Genomic DNA, 18,490 nt, shown 5'->3' with positions numbered 1-18,490 from the left:
AAGTCATGTTTCATACTCTTTTTTTTTTACAAGGTAATTCCATGGCATTTAATGAATGGATATTATATAATAAGTGTGATAAATGAAGAGCTGAGGAAAACATGCCATAATATAGCAAACATATAATAAATCTTGAAAATAAATTTTCTTCACCAAGAAAAGAATGTTTTCTGCTTTCAAGGGCTAATCCCAATTTTTTTTCATGGTTTATTTTTTTATATTTAAAAATTTCCATCTCTTCTCCTCCTCCTCCTCCTCCTCCTCCTCCTCCTCCTCCTCCTCCTCCTCCTCCTCCTCCCCTCCCCTCCCCTCCACCCATACCCCCCTCCCTCCCTCTCCAGGCCAAGGAGCCATCAGGGTTCCCTACTCTATGTTAAGACCAAGGTCCTTCCAACTCCCCCCAGATCCAGGAAGGTGATCGACCAAGCTGAGAAGGCTCCCACAGAGCCCGTCCATGCAGAAGAATCAGAGCCCAGCACCATTGTCCTTTGCTTCTCAGTCAGCCCCCACTGTCGGCCACATTCAGAGAGTCCGGTTTGGTCGCATGTTCCATCAGTCCCATTCCAACTGGAGTTGGTGATCTCCCATTAGTTCTGTCCCACCGTCTCCATGGGTGAACGCACCCCTCACGGTCCTGACTTTCTTTCTCATGTTCTCTCTCCTTCTGCTCCTCATCAGGACCTTGGGAGCTCAGTCCAGTGCTCCAATGTGGGGCTCAGTCATTTTCTTCATCTATTGCCAGGTGGAGGTTCCCTCACGGTCCTGACTTTCTAATTAAAGGACATCAAGCCTATAATTTGGGATCCTTGGGAAGATAATAAGAAGGTGAACCCACCAAAAAAGATATAGTAATCCTCCTGGATATTGGAAGTAGACACGATCGCCAGGCAAAAATTGGGAACTTGAGGGTGGGGCGAGATGCGGCCAAGGGAAGATGCGGAGAGAAAAGCGTGAAGGGGAGAATGGGGAGAGCTCGGAGGAATGGGATGCTTGGGATACAGGAAGGGTGGATATGGGAGCAGGGAAGCATATATCTTAATTTAGGGAGCCATCTGAGGATTGTCAAGAGACTTGACCCTAGAGGGGTTCCCAGGTTCCTAGGGAGACGCCCCCAGTTAGTTCCTTGGGCAACTGAGGAGAGGGAGCCTGAAAAGGCCAGTTCCTATAGCCATACTGATGAATTTCTTGCATATCACCATAGAACCTCCACCTGGCGAGAGATGAAGAAAATGACTGAGCCCCACATTGGAGCACTGGACTGAGCTCCCAAGGTCCTGATGAGGAGCAGAAAGAGAGAGAACATGAGAAAAAAAGTCATACTCTTTTTTTAACTAACATTCGAAAGGCAAGTGATTTCCCAGGACCACTGTGAACCTGGGAGTCTGGAGCTGACTGCAGCCGACATTCAGGAAGCACAGCCTAAGGCTCTTGGGCTGAGTTTATGACCTTCTCACCACTGAGTTCTCATACTAATCATTTTAGTGATGTGTGCCCAGCTAAGCAAGTTCCTGGTAGGAACCCTTATCAAAGTCAGGTCAGCCTTTCCAAGAGCCTCGAGAAGGCACAATGTCAGAAGGCATAGCCAGAAGTGACCAGATGAACAGCTTTCACACAGATGCTGACTTGTTTGTGGGCCTCATGGTGGGGGGGAGGCAGGATCAGGATTAGAGCATTGTGCATGTATTTATTCTTGTCTTTCCATCTCAGAGAATCTACTTTCTTGCATCTCAAGAAAGGTTTGAAGTTCTGTCTTTCTAGATGGTGTCCTATTTATCTTACTGGGTGATCCATTTCTTTTACCAGTCAGGGATCTTTCTAGCTCATTGGGAGTTTGCATGAGGGATTAGCTATATGTGTCTCTAGCTGGAGGTGTGCATGTCAATTCAGGCAGGCATCTGTCTAAGGCTTTGTCAAGTTAGGACTCTGTCTGGGGTGTACTTTCCAGTGATGTCGTCTATCTCTAGTCTGTCCAGCTGGTGATGGGTCTGCCACTCTGGGGTTTGGTTCATCTGTTTTATTAGGCCAGAAGTCTGTGTAGCTGGCTGTAGGCATGTCCACAAGTGGTAGCCACAAGTGTATATCTGTCTGCTCTGCTCAAGGCTGACTAACTACAGACTGTGTGAACAATGTGTTCAGTATCTTGGACAGGTCTTTCTGCCTCCTCAGGTTCTGTCTAAGACAGATTCTAGTTTGTTGAGCCTCCACCTGTATAGCTGGAGATGTATTTGTACACGTTTGGGAGGTTTGTCGGCTCATCTACAGGGTCAAGTCTGGTCAGTTGGGGTCCACCTGGCAACCTGGCTAGCTTATGTCTATCTACCTAGCTTGGAATTTGGCTTGCAAATCTTGATGTGGGGGATCTGCCTATCTCTACCTGAAAGTAGTTTGTCACCCAAAGGTCCATCCATTATATGGGGTCCTTATCTAGATGAAGGCTGGAAGTTCACCAGTCTGTAGCTGGGATTCTATCTTAAGACTATGCCAGGTCAGCCTAGCTGCTCATGATCTAAATAGTGGGATGTATCCAGCTCACGCATGCCCAACTAGGGATGTATATCTGCCTATCTCGCCGGTTGACTCAGCTAACTGGCAGCCATCTGACCAAAAGGAGCCATATCCATGTGTCCACCCGAAGAGGAATTCTATGTCAGAAGAGCTCCCTCTGTCTGGATAGTTAGGAGTTTCGTAGATGACCTGTGAAGTCTGTACAGTCCCGTTCCGTCTATAGCTGGTAGGTCAGTCAGTCTGCCCAGTCTAGCTGGGATGTCTGTGGGTATCAGTTCATCTGAGATCTGTTTATGTCTGGGGTTCTGTCTGGCTATGAGTCCATTTGGCTAGTTAGTCAAGCAGGCAGAGCGAGGGCCTGATTTTGGGGGGACTGGTGATCACTGGCTGGGACTGGTCTTAAAGGCTATTGGTTGGCTTATGTCTCTCTGGCCGAAGTCCATCTGTTTTGCCACAGACAACCCCTCTGAAGGTGTGGGTATTTAGTGATCTAGCTCTATGTCCAGATTTGGTGAGCTATGTTTTCCTATCTGGAATCTTTTTTTTTTCTTTTTCTTTCTTTCTTTTTTTATCTGCCTGTCTGGGGTCAGTCCACGTGGCCATATCTAGGCTTGATCTGAATCTGTCTGAATAGTTGGAGGTCCATCTACCCATCCTCAGGGTCATCTACCCATCCTCAGGGTCGTCTACCTCATCCCCTTGTGGTCACCTGAGTGCCTGGGCAAAGGAAGCCCCGGTACTGAGGATACACCTCTCATTCTGTGGTGAGGGGATGTCTCTGGAAGCTTGCCAATAGATTATATCCTCTTGGGTATGTGGGGAGGGGGTTGCAATGCCCACTCCTGACGTTCTTTCTTAAATTTCCTCAGGGTAGACCCACCACCAGTGATCTCCCACTTACCTCTCCAAACCTCAGGCTTTGATTTCTATAAACACTGGGGCAAAGCCCTTACTTTTTCGGCCCTGAGAAATTTTTATTTTGATGCAGACCCACAAGTCCCATTGCTAACACAGTGCACAGCAGCAAGGCTGCAGAAGTCCAGGCACTATTGAGCGACAGCACTCACACCCGCGTCCACTCCGCTGGAGGGTCCCGTGGTCCTTTGGGTCTTCCAATGCGCAAGTTGAAGCCTGAGAGAAGGGAGAGAAGTTGGGGTGTGAAAGGGTAACCTCTCCCAAAACACCCTTGTGTGCCCTCAGGCCCTGGTATGTGAAGGACAGCCTGAGTCTCAAGCTCCAGCCAGAACTGCCAAATTCCTGGGGCTCTCCAAAGCTGCACCGTAGGCTCTGACTTACCTAGACCACCAGTCTGCGCTCCATTTGTTACTTCTTCGTAGGCATCAGGCCCGGGAGGATTTTGATCCACAGGAACTGCGGGCAGAAGAACCCCTACCGGTCAGTTCAAGCAGCCTTCTCGAGTCCCAGGGGACGCCACCGAGGGAGCCTTCACAGACTTCCCTCGCAGAGGTAAACAGTTGGAGGCGGAGCCACGGGCATGGCCAAGTCCGGAGGTCTATCTTTGGGGCCCGTCTTAGACCCAACCTCTCAACTGAGACCTGACCTGGGATTCATTTTGGGGCTCGAACCCCGACAATCGGGAGCCCAGGACGTGGCCAGACTGGGTTCGAGAGCTGACCCCCGCGTGATTGCTTAGACCTCCCACCCCTACCCTGAGCCTTAGCAGGTGACGAACATGAGAACAGGTGCGCGTCGGTGGCCCTCAGCCCCGCTTTTCGAGCCGGCCGGCCCCAACTCACCACGGCCCAGTGGCGTCGTCCCCGTCGCGTCTTCGGTGTGTGCCACCGGCCGCTGGGAACGCGGAGTCACCTGGCTGTAGATTATGGAATCGGTGCTGCTGGGCACCCGCGTCCCCCGCCCTGCGCCCGCGGGGGCGCCACGCTTCTGAACCACAGCGTATGTGTCGGTCATGGTCCAGGTCTGGGTTCCGGGTACGGAGATGCTCCTGCTGCGGGCAACGAGCAGAGGAAGTGAAAGCGCAGAGTACAGGGAGAGCAGGGGAGGGAGCAAGCTCACCCCAGGCTGCGGGTTTCCTTCCTGCCTGGCGGCCCCAGTCCCCAGCGCAGCAAAGGAGGGAAGGGGCGGGCCACCCGAGGGTTGAAAGTAGGGTTCTGAGTCTCTAGTATCCCTACAGTAAGGGGGACAGGGACAGACTGACAAGTAAGACCCATGTAAAGGCAGACTTGGTCGAGTGTGGCTGTAACCCCAGAACTCCCACTTGAGAGGGGAGAGAGGAACAGGTGAATCCCCCAAAACCTCATGTACATAGTGAGACTAGACTGTCTCAAAACATATGGAAGGTGAGGACCCATACCCAAGATTGTCCTCTGACCTCTCAGTGTGTGTATACACACACACACACACACACAGAGAGAGAGAGAGAGAGAGAGAGAGAGAGAGAGAGAGAGAGAGAGAGAGAGTCTAAAAACATATTTGCCTAATTAATTACCGTCTGCAAGAGCAAGGGAAAGGCTAACTCAGAATGCAGGCATAGGCGGTCCAGACGCAGAGTGAACTGTGGGTGGGTCAGCCAGTACCAGTACCTGAGAACAACACCCGGTAGGCGGGATGTGGCAGACGGCTCTGGGGAGATCCTGAGGGACAAGGCATCCTTTCCAATTGGGGCACAGTTCTACGGGAGAGCAGGCGGGAGGGTCGTGAGGCCATGCCCCTTATGCTGGTCACTGTGGGTGCTGAGATAAACTTTTGAGGGGACAGACTGAGGAAGTAGTTCTGAGGAGGCAAGGGCTCTGGCACAGTAAATCCATTGTTCTCAGGAGTGTTAGAGTGTTGGTGGCTGACACAGTGGAATTGGGGGCTCTGTACCTCCTTTAGTTTCTGGCGGTGGGGGCTGGTGTTCTGGAGAGTACGGGAGAATAGCTGGGCCACGGTGTGGTACAGGAACCTGTACTGCTCCTGTTGGGGTGAGTGGTCATTGAGAAGGGAAAACACAGAAGCCGCCCCGAGTCCGGGGGGAATAGGAAGGCAGGGCAAGCGCACACCTCTGTCTGCACGGCAGCAGGACGCTGTTTCCGCATCTCGAGGACCACATCGAAGAGGTTGAAATTGGGTGGGATTGTCTGCGACAGAGAGAGGGAGTCTGAATAGGCCCTGGTAGGCAGGTGCGGGACACGCTGCACACAGAAGATGCCATCGTACCTGGGTCAGCAGCAACTGCCTCACGTAATCCACAGCACACAGGACACCTGTTCGTCCGCATCCAGCGCTGACAAGCAAGAATCGGAGCAGACTCCATCACAGCCAGCCCACAACGACCTTTTCCCTATTTTTCCGTTCTGGCCCCCCTCCACTTCCCATAGGTTTTGCCGTGCTGCCCAAACTGGCTTGGACCTCTTGATCCTCTGACCTCAACTTCCTAAGTGCTGGGATGGCTGGCCTGTCTATCGTACAGATGCCACTACCTCTTCTACATGGAGAATTTGGGGCTGAGCTGAGTCAGATTCCCTGCAGTACCTCTTAAATTGCAGGATCCCTAGATTATAATTTCAAATAAAGCAATAAAGCAGTTTTGTTTTTATATGTACACTAGTGTGTGCCAACATGGTGTGGGTGGATGTGTATGTGTGTGTGTATATGTGTGTGTGTGTGTGTGTGTGTGTAGAGACCAACATTATATTTGAGACAGGGTCTCTTATTAAATGGGGTGCTCACAAATTGGCTTGACTGGCTGACTAGCAAGTCCCATGGATCCACGTGTCTACCCCTCACCCAGCCATGGGGTCACAAAGGCAAGCCACCTGTCCTGGCTTTCCCTAGGTGCTAGAAATCAAGTCTATGTACAGCAAGTACCTTACCCACTGAGCTATTTTTTTAGCATAGGAAAACCATTTTTTATTCACTTGGGTTTATGAAGTATCAGCTATATGCTTACTTCCCAATAGGCAGTCTGTGCTCAACAAATGCTAAAGATGCTGGCTCGTTGTGTCATGAACATAGGGACCAGAAGTTCCTCAGAAAGAGGCAACTGAAAGGGAAAGGAAAGGCTGCTTCCAAGCCAAAACCTCTCTTCCTTGCTTTTATGCCTCACCCTCTACCTTCTGCCTCCACAGATCCCAGAAAGCCTGTTCTTGAAACCTGCAGTGGACACAGAGGGGTCCAGGGCCAGCTCCTCGGAGGCGATGGGCCTCCTCCACCATGGTGAGAATGTGGTCGGGATCGCTGGGAACCCCGTGGTCTGGCCAGGACATATACTGCAGCTGGTGCACAGAGCGGGATTCCTGGGACGGGGAACAGAATAGAAAAGCATACATTTATAGAGCACTCACTACAGCTCTAAGCGTATTCCATTGAGATCCCCCAGATAAGGCTGGGGGAAGAGCACTTGTACAGCATGCACGAGGCTGTACGCTCCATCCCCAGCTCTGCAAAAGGAAAGCCAACCCACTGTACAATCACTGAGGGTGATGAAAACCAAAGAGAGCCCAATTTAAGGTGGTAGAAACAGCTCCTCCCATGCAAGAGTCCCGTCATCTTTTGCCTGTTTAGTACCTTCTGGAATGTAACCTGGAGGGTCCTGAGAGTGATGTCTGTATTCACTGGCGTCTCCTTCATCTGAGCATGTGAGAAGAGGAGAGAGAACAAAAGAGAAAGAGAGATCTTCAGGGGCACATTTCATACTTCTAGAAAACAAAGCTTTGCGTTTGGATTTTGAGACCGATCTTGCTGTAGAGCCCTAGGCTGGTCTCAAACATGAGATCCTCCTGCTTCAGCTTCCCATGTGCTGGGATGGCATGTGTATACTACATGTGTATATACATGTGTACACTACCATGTATATACTACATGTGTATACGTGCTGGGATGACATGTGTATACTACCATGCCTGATGCAAGCAAAGCATTCTTGATTAAAAACCAAATACTAAAACATTTTTAAAATTCTCTGGCCTGCAGTGCTGTTCTTACATTCCTGGGACCACAGACTTACTTCCCATGTTGCTGAGAGATGAGAGAGCTTTCTGGGTATGGCTTCCAATCCAGACTCTGTTGGGCTAGCTTACTTAGTGTGTCCTTGTTAGAATTCCCAGTCCTCAGCAGACTTATATTTTCTCTTTGCTTCCGTGTACATTCTCATTACATATTTCTTTTAATTTCAAAAGAATATCTTTAAATGGTTTCACAGTCAGCTTGGCACTGGTGGTGCACGCCTTTAATCCCAGCACTCGGGAGGAAGAGGCAGGAGAATCTCTGTGAATCTGAGGTCAGTCTGGTCTACAGAGAGTTTCAGGACAGTTAAGGCTACATAGAGAAACCCTGTCTCAGCAGACAAACAAACAAACAAAAAGTGGTTTCACAGCCAATGATGGCATTTCCTTTAGGTAAGTATTATGTTATTATAGATTCAGCCATATATTTTTAATTCAAATAAATTTCAATACTGATAATATTTATAAATTTTCCTTTGGTCCAAACTTCTGCCAATGTTTTCAAGGAAACTTTTGTCAGAACAGGAAAAAGAGGAATGATTATACAAACAAGATTAATATCCCTGTCCAGTGAACACAAGTTTCATTGTTCTGAAATACATCCATCTCATTGTATCTGCTAATGACTAACTATCTGTGTGCAGTGCTAGGGCCTGAGAAGAACACTTACCCAGCAAGTGTGAAGGCCTTGATTCTCTTGCCAGTAAAATCACACACACACACACACACACACACACACACACACACACACACACACCAATAATAATAATAATAATAATAATAATAATATAAAAGTGAAAGCAAATTTTAAAAACTTTAAATTGTGTTCTGATAGTTTGTATGACAACCCCAGAGTATTCTGAGTCTTCCACGGTGTAAGGGCGCTGTGAGAAAATGGCTCATCCTTGCACATCCAGTCCAAGGTTTCTCCTCTCTATACCTTCCTGGAGATCTCCCCCACTACCCAAGGCCTGCAGAGCCCACCTTGTTCCCACCCCTGCCCCAGCTTACCAGGGTGATACAGAAAGGCCCTGTCTGCAGTGGCTCCTGCTCCCGGGCCCAGTAACGTTCACACTTCTTCTGCAGAGGGAGGGAGGAAAGGCAAGAGTAAGTGGGGAGGTCACTTTCAGAGTGACGAGACACCCGAGTGCTACATGCGGAAGGGCCAGCAGCTGTGGCTGTGATAGAGGCCAGCTGTAGAGTATGACACTAAACACAAGCACACCCCGCATACTCCATAGGGGAAAGATTATTTATATATTCATGTATTTATTTATTTTGGTTTTTTGAGAAAGGGTTTCTCTGTGTAGCTCTGGGTATTCTGGAACTCTCTCTGTAGACCAGGCTGGCCTCGAACTCACAGAGATCTGCCTGACTCTGAGGGGCAATCTTTTGATTACACTGGGGGAAGGCAGTTCAGGATATCCTCCTGCTGCCTGGAGCTAGAACTCAGTACATGAACCAATGCTTCCCATCATAGACACATGCACTGCAGGGGTGTAGGCACTAAGCGGACTAACTGGCCTACTGCCTTGATATGTAGGACCTAAGGAGCCTCATTATTCCAACATGCTACAGAAACACAGATCGTGGCTCAGAGAGGGCAACACTGAATTTTCAGGGAAGAGAGAGCTATGCAAACAGAAACCAGGGAAATAGAAAGGGCCAGACAATAAAACATTCAAAAGAGACTTGACCACCTTCCTAGAAAAGTAAAGCACTTGGAAATATTCTTTAACGAACGTCAGCACAACCTAACATTGAACTAGGACTTCAACCATCCAGCACCTAATAAAAATGCCCTTGGGAAACAATGAAGCAGTAACATGTGACTTGTCACCAGGGGAATAAGCAGCAAGTAGAACAAGATCCAGAAGCAACAGAGCTTTGTTTATGCTGCAGTATCTTCATACTCAGCACTTTTCTTTCCTTTGGGGTTTAACCTGCTATTTGTGAACTTCAAGTGCTTTAGAATTCCCTTTAGGGCTGATTTCGCACCTTACACTGCAGTCTTTGTTATAGTCGTGTTTTCATTTTGACTATTTATATTGCTATTTTAAGGTCTTTGCCTCTTTCCTTTCTCATCCTGCATACATAAAAGTTAATTCAAAAGAATAAGAAACGTAAGATATAAAGTTGTGAAAAACTTAGAAAGTACAGAAGTAGATCTTTATTCTTCAGATAGTGACTTCCTAGATGTAAATGCAAAAAACACCAGCAGAATGGTAGGTTAGGGGCTGGAGAGATGGCTCAGTGGTTAAGAGCACTGCCTGCTCTTCCAAAGGTCCTGAGTTCAATTCCCAGCAACCGCATGGTGGCTCACAGCCATCTATAATGAGGTCTGGTGCCCTCTTCTGGCCTGCAGGCAGACACACAGACAGAATACCAAGAATACTGTATACATAATAAATAAAAAATAAATAAATAAATAATGGTAGGTTAGAACACAAAGATCAAAGCGTATGTGTGTGCAAAGGGTTACTACTGAGAAAGGAAACGACAGTCCACAGGATGGGAGAGAAGCTTCATCAGTCGTATGCTGATAAGCACTTGTACCCAGAGCTCTTTCAGCTCAGTAACAAAGACAACAGACCAGTTTAAAAATATATGCTTGTATATAGAGGACATACAAAAACATTTGAAAAACAAAACCAAAATGAATGTTTCTTTTTTAATATTTATTTTTGCCTGGTGATGGTGGCACATGCCTTCAATCCCAGCACTAAGGAAGTAGGGGGCAGGTGGCTCTCTGGTCTATAGAGTGAGTTCCAGAATAGTAAGGGCTATGCAAGAAACCCTGCCTCAAAAAAAAAAAAAAAAGATTTATTTTTATTATTCTTAATTGAGGAGGTGAATGCAGTGCCTGCAGAGGCCAGAATTGCTGGGTCCTGGAGCTGAGTTACAAGTAGTTGCAAGCACTTGAGGCCGGTGCTAAGAACCAAATTCGGGTTCTCTGCAGGAGCAGGATGCACTCCTAACCCCTGAGTCATCTCTCTATCCCGGGAGCGGTTTTCTTAATGAGTGGAAAGTAAATAACAACTGTGGAGCTGGGGAGATGGCTCATGCATAAGAACGGTTGCTGAACAAGAATGCGGATCTGAATTCAAATACCCAGCACCCACATGAAAAGTCTGGGTTGTACCTGTAACCACAATACTGTAGGGGCAGAGGCAGGAGGATTCCTGGGGCTTGGTTGCCAGCCTAGCGCCAGGCTAAGTGGATGACCCTGCCTCTGTGGAAAAAGGCAGAAAGTTAATAAAGTAGGATACTGGACATCCTCCTCTGGCTTCCATATGTGCAAGAGCACACCACATACACACACACACACACACACACACACACTTGGTGTGCATACACCCGGACACACATACATGTGCACACACATGTGCATACATATGTATGCACACAAAATAGCAAGTGTTAGTGAACATTTGGAGAAACTGAAACCTCTAGCTCGTGGAATCGTAAAAGGTTTAGACACTGTGAAATAAAAATTAAACAGTAATTCTACTGCAGATTTATATTCAATGAATTGAAAAAATAGCGGGTGTGCTAGAGAGCTAGCTCAGCAATTACGAGTGCTTGCTGCACAACCATGAACAGTAACGTTCAGATCCCTGCACCCATATAACAAGCCAGGCATCCTCTGTGCACCTGCAGCCCCAGCTCAGGTGGCCAGAGACAGGACACTCTCTGGGGTTGCTAGCTTCTAGGCTAGCTGAGAAAATTCAAGCACTGAATTCAGGGAGAGATTCTGTCTCGGAAGGAATAAGAGAGCCAGGCAGAGCCAGAGCCTAGCCTTTAAACCTAGCAACATGGCAGGGACAGAGGGCAGAGAGAGGTGGGTCTCTGTAAGCTTAATACCAACCTTGTCTACATTCTGAGTTCCAGGACAGCCAGGGTGACTTAGCGAGATGGGAGATGTATGCACACAGGTGTACACATCCATAACTGTAAATATGTTTTTGACACACAGACACAAGTATGCACACAGACACACATAAATGGAGTAAGACAAAAACCAGAATCAAACAGATAACTGTTTACCAGTGTGTGCAAACACCATTATCCATAGTAGTCTAGAAGACAGAAACAGCCCAAACATCTATCAACACATGAATGGGTAAAGAAAACATGGCACAAAGCAATGGCATAGTAGTCTTAAAAAGAATGAAATTCTGATGTGACAGCATGGACAGGCCTTGAAAACATCAAGTGAAATAAACCAGAAACAGAAGGACACTTACTTTATAATCCCGTTTACAACTAGAACAGGCAATTCAGCAGAGACAGAAGACAGGTGGCCAGCACCAGAGGAAAAGGGAGAGTTTATGCCTTTTATTTGTGTGTGTGTGCACACACGTGTGCGTATGCATGTGTGCATGTCTCTCTTGTGTAAGAATGAATGTTAAATGTGTTTGGGTGCCCAAGGAGCCCAGAAGAGGGCGTCAGAGCCCTCTAGGGCTGAAGTTGCAGGCAGTTGTAAGCTGAGTTCTGGTCCTCTCTAAAAGCAACAAGGGCTCTTAACCTCCAAATATTTTTCAGTCCTTAAAAATTCCCTTAAGACGCCGGGCGGTGGTGGCGCACGCCTTTAATCCCAGCACTCGGGAGGCAGAGGCAGGCGGATCTCTGTGAGTTCGAGGCCAGCCTGGTCTACAAGAGCTAGTTCCAGGACAGGCTCTTAAAAAAGCTGCAGAGAAACCCTGTCTCGAAAAACCAAAAAAAAAAAATTCCCTTAAGAGGCAAATTTTATGTTTACAGGCATTTCATATGTTTTAAAAGATCCAGTTAGAGATTCCTTCATATTCCCAACAATGGCTATACAGACAGATGAGCAGGGAGCAGGCAAAGTGGCTCATCGGGTAAACATACTTGTTGCCAGGACCTGAGTTCAATCCCAGGAACCCATATGGTAGAAAAGAGAACCAATTCCCAAAGCTGACTCTAACCTCCACCCCATTCCACAGTATGCATGTGCACACATGGACAGGCCCCCCAGTTAAGGAACTGTTTTTAAAAAGAGAATAACAGACGTTGGTGAAGCTCTGACGAAACCAGAGTTGTCATGCATTATGGATGAAAACGTAACTTGGTGCAGCTCCTGCGGAAGCCAGTTTGTCACTTCCTTAAAATAGAGTTAAAAGTAGAGTTCCTCCATGACCCAGCAGTTCCAACAGCTCGAGAAACGAAAGTTCATGTCCACTCAAGGTTTACATATGAGTGTTCACAGCAGTGTGGTTCACCGAAGCCAACATATGGAAACAACCCAGCATCTACAAACTGCTTAAAGGAGTGAAATGTAGAAACTTTCAGTGTGGTACAACTCAGCAACAGGAGCAAACTATGAACACACTAGCATGCGCAAGAACCAAAAACACAAAGAGAAAGCAGCCAGCCACAAAAGACACTCGCTGCACAATTCCATCGCATGTGAATCATGCAGAGCAGGCAAACCTGCAATGATCAAAAGTGGACTCGGGGTTGTCTGTGACTCTAAATGTGGGGTGTGAATGCTAACGGGATGATGGAAATGTTGGCGGTCTCCCTGAGTTGCCCAGACGGCCCTCAAACATTTTATCTCTCACTTTGGCCTCCCAAGTACCAGCAGCACGGGAGGGAGCTGCTATACCCGACTGAACAGATTGTATTCCGGCAGAAAGGTGGAACCAATAGCGTGTGGAGTGTAATCACCCTATTGTGAGTGCATTTCACATGTAGAATTAGCCAGTGTGTTGAGGTGGATACGAACTGTTGAGATAAATTAGAAATGGGAAAATACAGGAAGGAGTTACAGGTGGGCATGCCAGGGAGTGGGAAGCCAGTTGAAGGTCCAGGTAACAGAATGGGCAATTGAAAAATCTAAGGCAGGGGATGGCCAAAGCACAGGCCCCGGAGGAGAGCCCTCTCTGTCTCATCTGAGGAACAGGCAAGCGTAAGTAGAGGGGAGATGTGCAAAGCAGGGAGGGCTACAGAAAGAAAGACCAGAGAGGAAACAGTGCAGTACAGGTCCCTGGACATGTCACGGGCTGGTGGAAAGCCCGGGTTGCCAGCGCCGAGGGGACAAAAAGAAAAAGATCAAAGCAAAACTAGGACTAGCTGCTTTTGCAGAACGACAATGGAGTCAGCCAAGAACTTTGCTCAGGGTCCTAGAGACAAGAAGAAGACCCTAAGAATCCTTCTCCCGCCTCCCTACACAAGCCTTCTTTGCACTCTGGGAGGCTGAGGATACACACCCGTCCATTCTCTGTCTCTTGACAGGCCATCAGGATCACCTAGACAAGAGGGGCAAGGAAGAGGGAGGTCACTGGTGAGGAAACAGGAAGGAGGGTGACTCAGAACCATGCCCAAGGTCCCCCCATGCTGACCGTGATCCCGAACTCCCAAACCAGGCGCCAAAAGTCCAACAGAGTGTGAGGCAGGGGTCCTTGTGTTGCAATGTAGGCATGACTTCCATCTGTGCCCTGGGAAAGGCCCATTCACCATTCAGTAACAAAATTCTGAAGCCCACCCTCCCCACCCCCAAGCCACCTCTTCCCCGTCACTAGCCTGACCCGGATGAAGTTGGCATTGATGTAATCTCCATGTCCCTCCTCCTGCAGCAGGGAAAGGATGACACGGGTATCATCATCTGCCAATGGGTAAGACATATGGAGAGGGGTGTGCAATTATCTCAAGGCTTCGAAGGCAAAAGCAAGCCAGGTAAAGGAACACTGGTAGGAATCTGCCCCTTGTGGCTTCAAGGAGTAATGCATCTGCCTCAAGTACGGGACGTAGAACTCTTTGCGGAGCGGAGCTTTGGGGCCGGGCAGTGGGTAGCTGCTGCCACTCGGGCACTGCCACCTAGCGTTTGTACAAGTGGCCCTGACTGCCTAAAGATACCCAGTGACTTACATGGCACCACGTCTTTGTAGCGGTTCTTCTTCTTGTTCCCAGGCCAATTGCCGACCTTAGTGGAGCACACACCTTCAGTCTTCCAGGCCACGGAGCGGGCCTTAATATCCTGGTAGAAGGCACCACGAGCCAAAAGAAGAGGCAAGAGAGAAGAAGAAAGAAGCCAGGTCAGAGTGTTGGGATGCTGAAACATCCCAAGAGTTATCCAAACAGACTAGGAAAGACTCGTGCAAAACCATGGCATAAGAATCTGTTTAATAATATCTAGCAACAGCAAGTGAAAAACACGCCTAGGTGATTCAGTCGTCCTAAGTAGAAACTGCCCACTGTCCATTGTGTAGATGAAAAGCTGACGTAGGAAGTGGTTGAGCAACTTGCCAAAGGTCCCACAAGGAGGTTGACCTCTCAGGCCTGCACCCTCGATCCACATTATAATGTACTATAAATAATAAAATATGCATTATCTAGACCCAAAAGATCGCTCGGTGGGTAAAAGCACTTGGTATTCGGACCTGAAGATTTGCACTCAATCCCCAGATCGCAGACCTTAATAAGGAGTGAGAAGCAACACGAGAAAGTTGTTCTCTGACCTCTACATGGTATTTGTGGCATGCACAGGACTCCCACCCCCGATGAAATGGGCTGGGGAGATGGCTCAGTGGGTAGAGGTACCAAGCCTGATGACCTGAGATTGACCACCAGAATTCATAAGGTAGAAGGAGAGAACCAACTCTTATGGTTACACACACACACACACACACACACACACGCACGCACGCACGCACGCACGCACAATTTTATAAGAAGCTCAGAATCATCCTTGGCTACATATTGAGTTCAAGATCTGCCTAAGGTACATAAAATAATGTCTCAAAATAAAAATCAAGTGGTGGTTGGAAAGATGGTTGAGTGGTTGAGTGCTTTCTGCTCTTGCAGAGGACCCAAGTTCGGTTCCTAGCACCAGCACTGGCCGGCTCGTAACCACCTGCAATTCCAGCTTCAGGGGATCCAACACCTTCCTCTGGTCTTCAAGAATACTGAGAGTACATGTGTGCATGTGCAGGTACATACATACCAAATAAAAATTTAAAATAAGTGCTTTAAACAAGATACAACATGACAAGATGTCATATATTTGAGCTATAATATATAACATATAAGAAGATGTTATAGGTGCTTTATAACTGGTATATTATTATAATTAGTAAAGACTATTACTCTTATTATCAGGTATTCATAATTGCAAGGATAATAAACACCTCTCAAGTTGCCATTGTGTTTGGGCCACCACTCCAAAGGGCTTTATTCCAGCCCCCAGAGACACCTTCCTACAGTGGGTGCCACTGTTGGGATTTCAGTCCCAGAGGCAGAAAAACCAAATACCTGGAGTGAGTGAGTGCGTGCAAGATTCTGCCCTCAGAATCGCTCTCTTCATCAGCCTGAATGACACACCACAAATATATTTACGCACATTTTCATGTTTATAAATTACATATTTCAGGGCCGGTGGCGATGGCGCGCACCTTTAATCCCAGCGCTGGGGAGGCAGAGACAGGCAGATCTCTGTGAGTTTGAGGCCAGCCCGGTTTACAAAGCAAGTTCCAAGACAGCCAAGGTTACAGAGAAACTTTGTCTCAAAAAAGCCCTATATGAATATGTATTACTTATATATTTCTTATGTTACAGTATTTTACATGTGCAGATTATTTATATTTGCATTTATACATGTTTAGTCTGTATATTTATTTATGAATTTAATAAATTTGGTTCTTATTAACGTTTGTTGTATGTATTGTGGTATTGTTGCTTGTTGTGGGTATGGTGGTATTGACATTGGTTTTGAGACAGGGTCTTTCAGCATAGTCCTGGCTATCCTGGAGCTCTCTACGTAAACCAGGCTGGCCTCAAATTTACAGAGATCCACCTGGCCCTGCCTTCCCAGTGGGAGTACTGGGATTAAAGGTGTGTGCCACCACAGTGTATTGTTATTGGGTTACATAATGATCTTTGTGTAAACTATCTTTTTCTTTCTGTGAGACAATCTAACTCTATATTTCAGAGTGGCCTCAAATTATGTAACTCAGGCTGGCCTTGACCTCACGGTGATCCTCCTGTTTAAGGCCACCAAGTGCTGGAATTACAGGCATGTGCCACCATGCCCGGCTGTAAGTGGTTATTTAACGTCATATTTGGTTTTATATATTTATAATACATATTTGTGTTTGATACAATGTGATCATGTCACTATATTTAAAATACTTCGTTACCTGTTGAGTGGTATTCTCTTTCACAGGTTTGATTGGCACTACCTGATGTAACGCTTAGAAGTTTTGTAATGCATGTTGAGGGCACCTATTCAGTGAGCACCCAATAAGTGCTAAGTGTTTCTACCAAAACTACCTAATTTCTCAGACCAACTTTTACATTCACATTTTCAAAACAGTTGAAACTGAAGTCAGACTTCCCAAGGCCACGGCACGGACTCGAAACTCTAAACTCCGCGGAGCTCAAAGGCTAAGCGACAAAGTCTCCCTGTTCCTCTTTCTGCTGCCCCAAGCCACTTCCTCCCAGGGATTACAAGGTGACCTAGGAGTGGCCCGGGTTGGGGACTGGGAGTCCAGCTCAGGTGTGCTGCCTCCCTCCCCAGCTGCAGCCACCGCCCTGCTAGGGAGAAGGGTCGCTCCGGGAGACACTGACGCCTGAGTGTGCCCGACTCCTCCCAGACCGCGATGTACTTCACCCTCTGGGCACCTGCGGGCAGAGTAGGAAAGGCTGAGAGAGAGAGTGCGAGAGCGCGACGGAGGTGCTGGAAGAGGAAACTAGATCTGGAGGCAGGAGACGCCCCGGGAACCGAGAGAAACAGACAGAACTTTCACATTGCACAGGTGGACAGCGGTGGGGACAGCCTAGCTGCGAAGCTTGATCGCTGGAGTGTCACTCACACTAAACTCGCGGCCAAGGATTGCTCCCTCCCGGCGGTCCCGAGCCTCCAGCTGCTCCAGGAAGCTCCGCACCAGGTCCAAGTGGCGACTCATGCTGCGACCCGCCGCCGAGGTCTGTGCACGCCGCGCTCCCACCCTCCGAGAGTTTTGACAGTGCAGGGCGGAGTCTCTGTCCCAGAAGCCAATGAAGGCTGGTAGTGGCTGACAAGCCACGCCCCTTGGCCAATTGCATTAGGAGCTCACTCCACTTCGCCCCACCCACGGGCGCGGGCAGCTGCTGCTGTCGAACTGGACGTCGTGTGGCTGTCTGACCCGCAATTCCCTGATGGCGCCTCAGGTGCTTAGACTGCGGTGCAGCAGCGCTTGAGTTCTCACGGAACGCTCGGACCCGCTTGAACCAGTCCCTAGACCGGGATCTCCACCACGTCCTTTTCCTGGTGATGGCTGAGCCCTCAGTGTCGCAGGCCAGGTTCCCAAGGTTGCACCAGGGTAGCGAGGTCACCCAGCCTGCATGCAGCAGGCAGACATCCACAGCTGTGCCACACAGCTGAATATGCGAGAAGTCGGGGAAAGGCAGGCTTCGAAGAAAAATACTGTCCTGCCACTGTGCTTTTGGAAAAGGCCTATTCCGGAAAGTTTTTCTCTTTCTGGAATCTGCTGGAAAAGCGAGGATACTAGGATCTAGTCCTAATGTAAAGCTCTTAATCCCACACCTCTCTGAGAGGAAGAGAATTAAGGTACTGGAAAAGAGTTCATGGGAAAGCCGAGCGGTGGTGACGCACACCTTTAATCCCAGCACTCGGGAGGCAGAAGCAAGTGAACGGTACATCCCCCCCCCCACGTATACACAAAATAAAATAAAAAGGGGGGCTGCCAAAACACAGGCTTCAGTAGATGGGCAAGCAACACCTGCAGGGTAACCAAAGAATTTCAGGGGTTGCCAGCCCTCTAATGAGGGAGGGCTCAGAGGAAATCATTTGGGATTGAGTGTGGAAGGGTAGGGCTGAGGACTGGAAGTGCTTTAAGTCACTGAAAGACCAATGGGGTCATTGGTAACAGGCTGTCAACTTAGTGGTTATCACAGTGTTTACATGAAAGAATGGAGAGCATCTTGAAAAGCCAGACAAGAACGGGTTTGGGCTTTATTACTTGATCTCTATCCTATGTACTTTCACTTTGCCAACATGA

At 48.1% G+C, this 18,490-nt stretch overlaps 1 protein-coding gene across 1 annotated transcript; it reads right to left on the bottom strand.

Annotated features, from left to right (window-relative positions):
- Positions 1-3,454: 3,454 nt before the first annotated feature.
- On the bottom strand, positions 3,455-17,413 carry Ptpn18 (protein tyrosine phosphatase non-receptor type 18). Its single transcript, XM_038343053.1, has 15 exons — positions 17,303-17,413; positions 14,361-14,469; positions 14,021-14,097; positions 13,835-13,930; positions 13,703-13,741; positions 8,481-8,549; positions 7,033-7,095; positions 6,619-6,761; positions 5,683-5,749; positions 5,526-5,603; positions 5,350-5,439; positions 5,067-5,155; positions 4,263-4,471; positions 3,802-3,876; positions 3,455-3,636 (listed from the first exon to the last, which is right to left on the bottom strand). Exons 1-15 carry the CDS (start codon positions 17,393-17,395, stop codon positions 3,569-3,571), a joined length of 1,365 nt encoding a protein of 454 aa, XP_038198981.1. The 5' UTR covers positions 17,396-17,413; the 3' UTR covers positions 3,455-3,568.
- Positions 17,414-18,490: the final 1,077 nt, after the last annotated feature.

This window comes from Arvicola amphibius, chromosome 9 (genome assembly GCF_903992535.2).
Source record: "Arvicola amphibius chromosome 9, mArvAmp1.2, whole genome shotgun sequence".
Classification (NCBI taxonomy): Eukaryota; Metazoa; Chordata; class Mammalia; order Rodentia; family Cricetidae; genus Arvicola; species Arvicola amphibius.
This window is presented reverse-complemented; position numbering and strand designations above follow the sequence as displayed.

Coding starts and splice junctions, on each gene's coding strand:
- Ptpn18 (XM_038343053.1), bottom strand. CDS start 17,395: ATGAGTCGCCACTTGGACCTGGTGCGGAGCTTCCTGGAGCAGCTGGAG. Junction 6,762..7,032: donor TCCAGGTTACATTCCAGAAG/GTACTAAACAGG, acceptor TCCCCGTCCCAG/GAATCCCGCTCTGTGCACCA. Junction 5,440..5,525: donor CTGCTGCCGTGCAGACAGAG/GTGTGCGCTTGC, acceptor TCACCCCAACAG/GAGCAGTACAGGTTCCTGTA.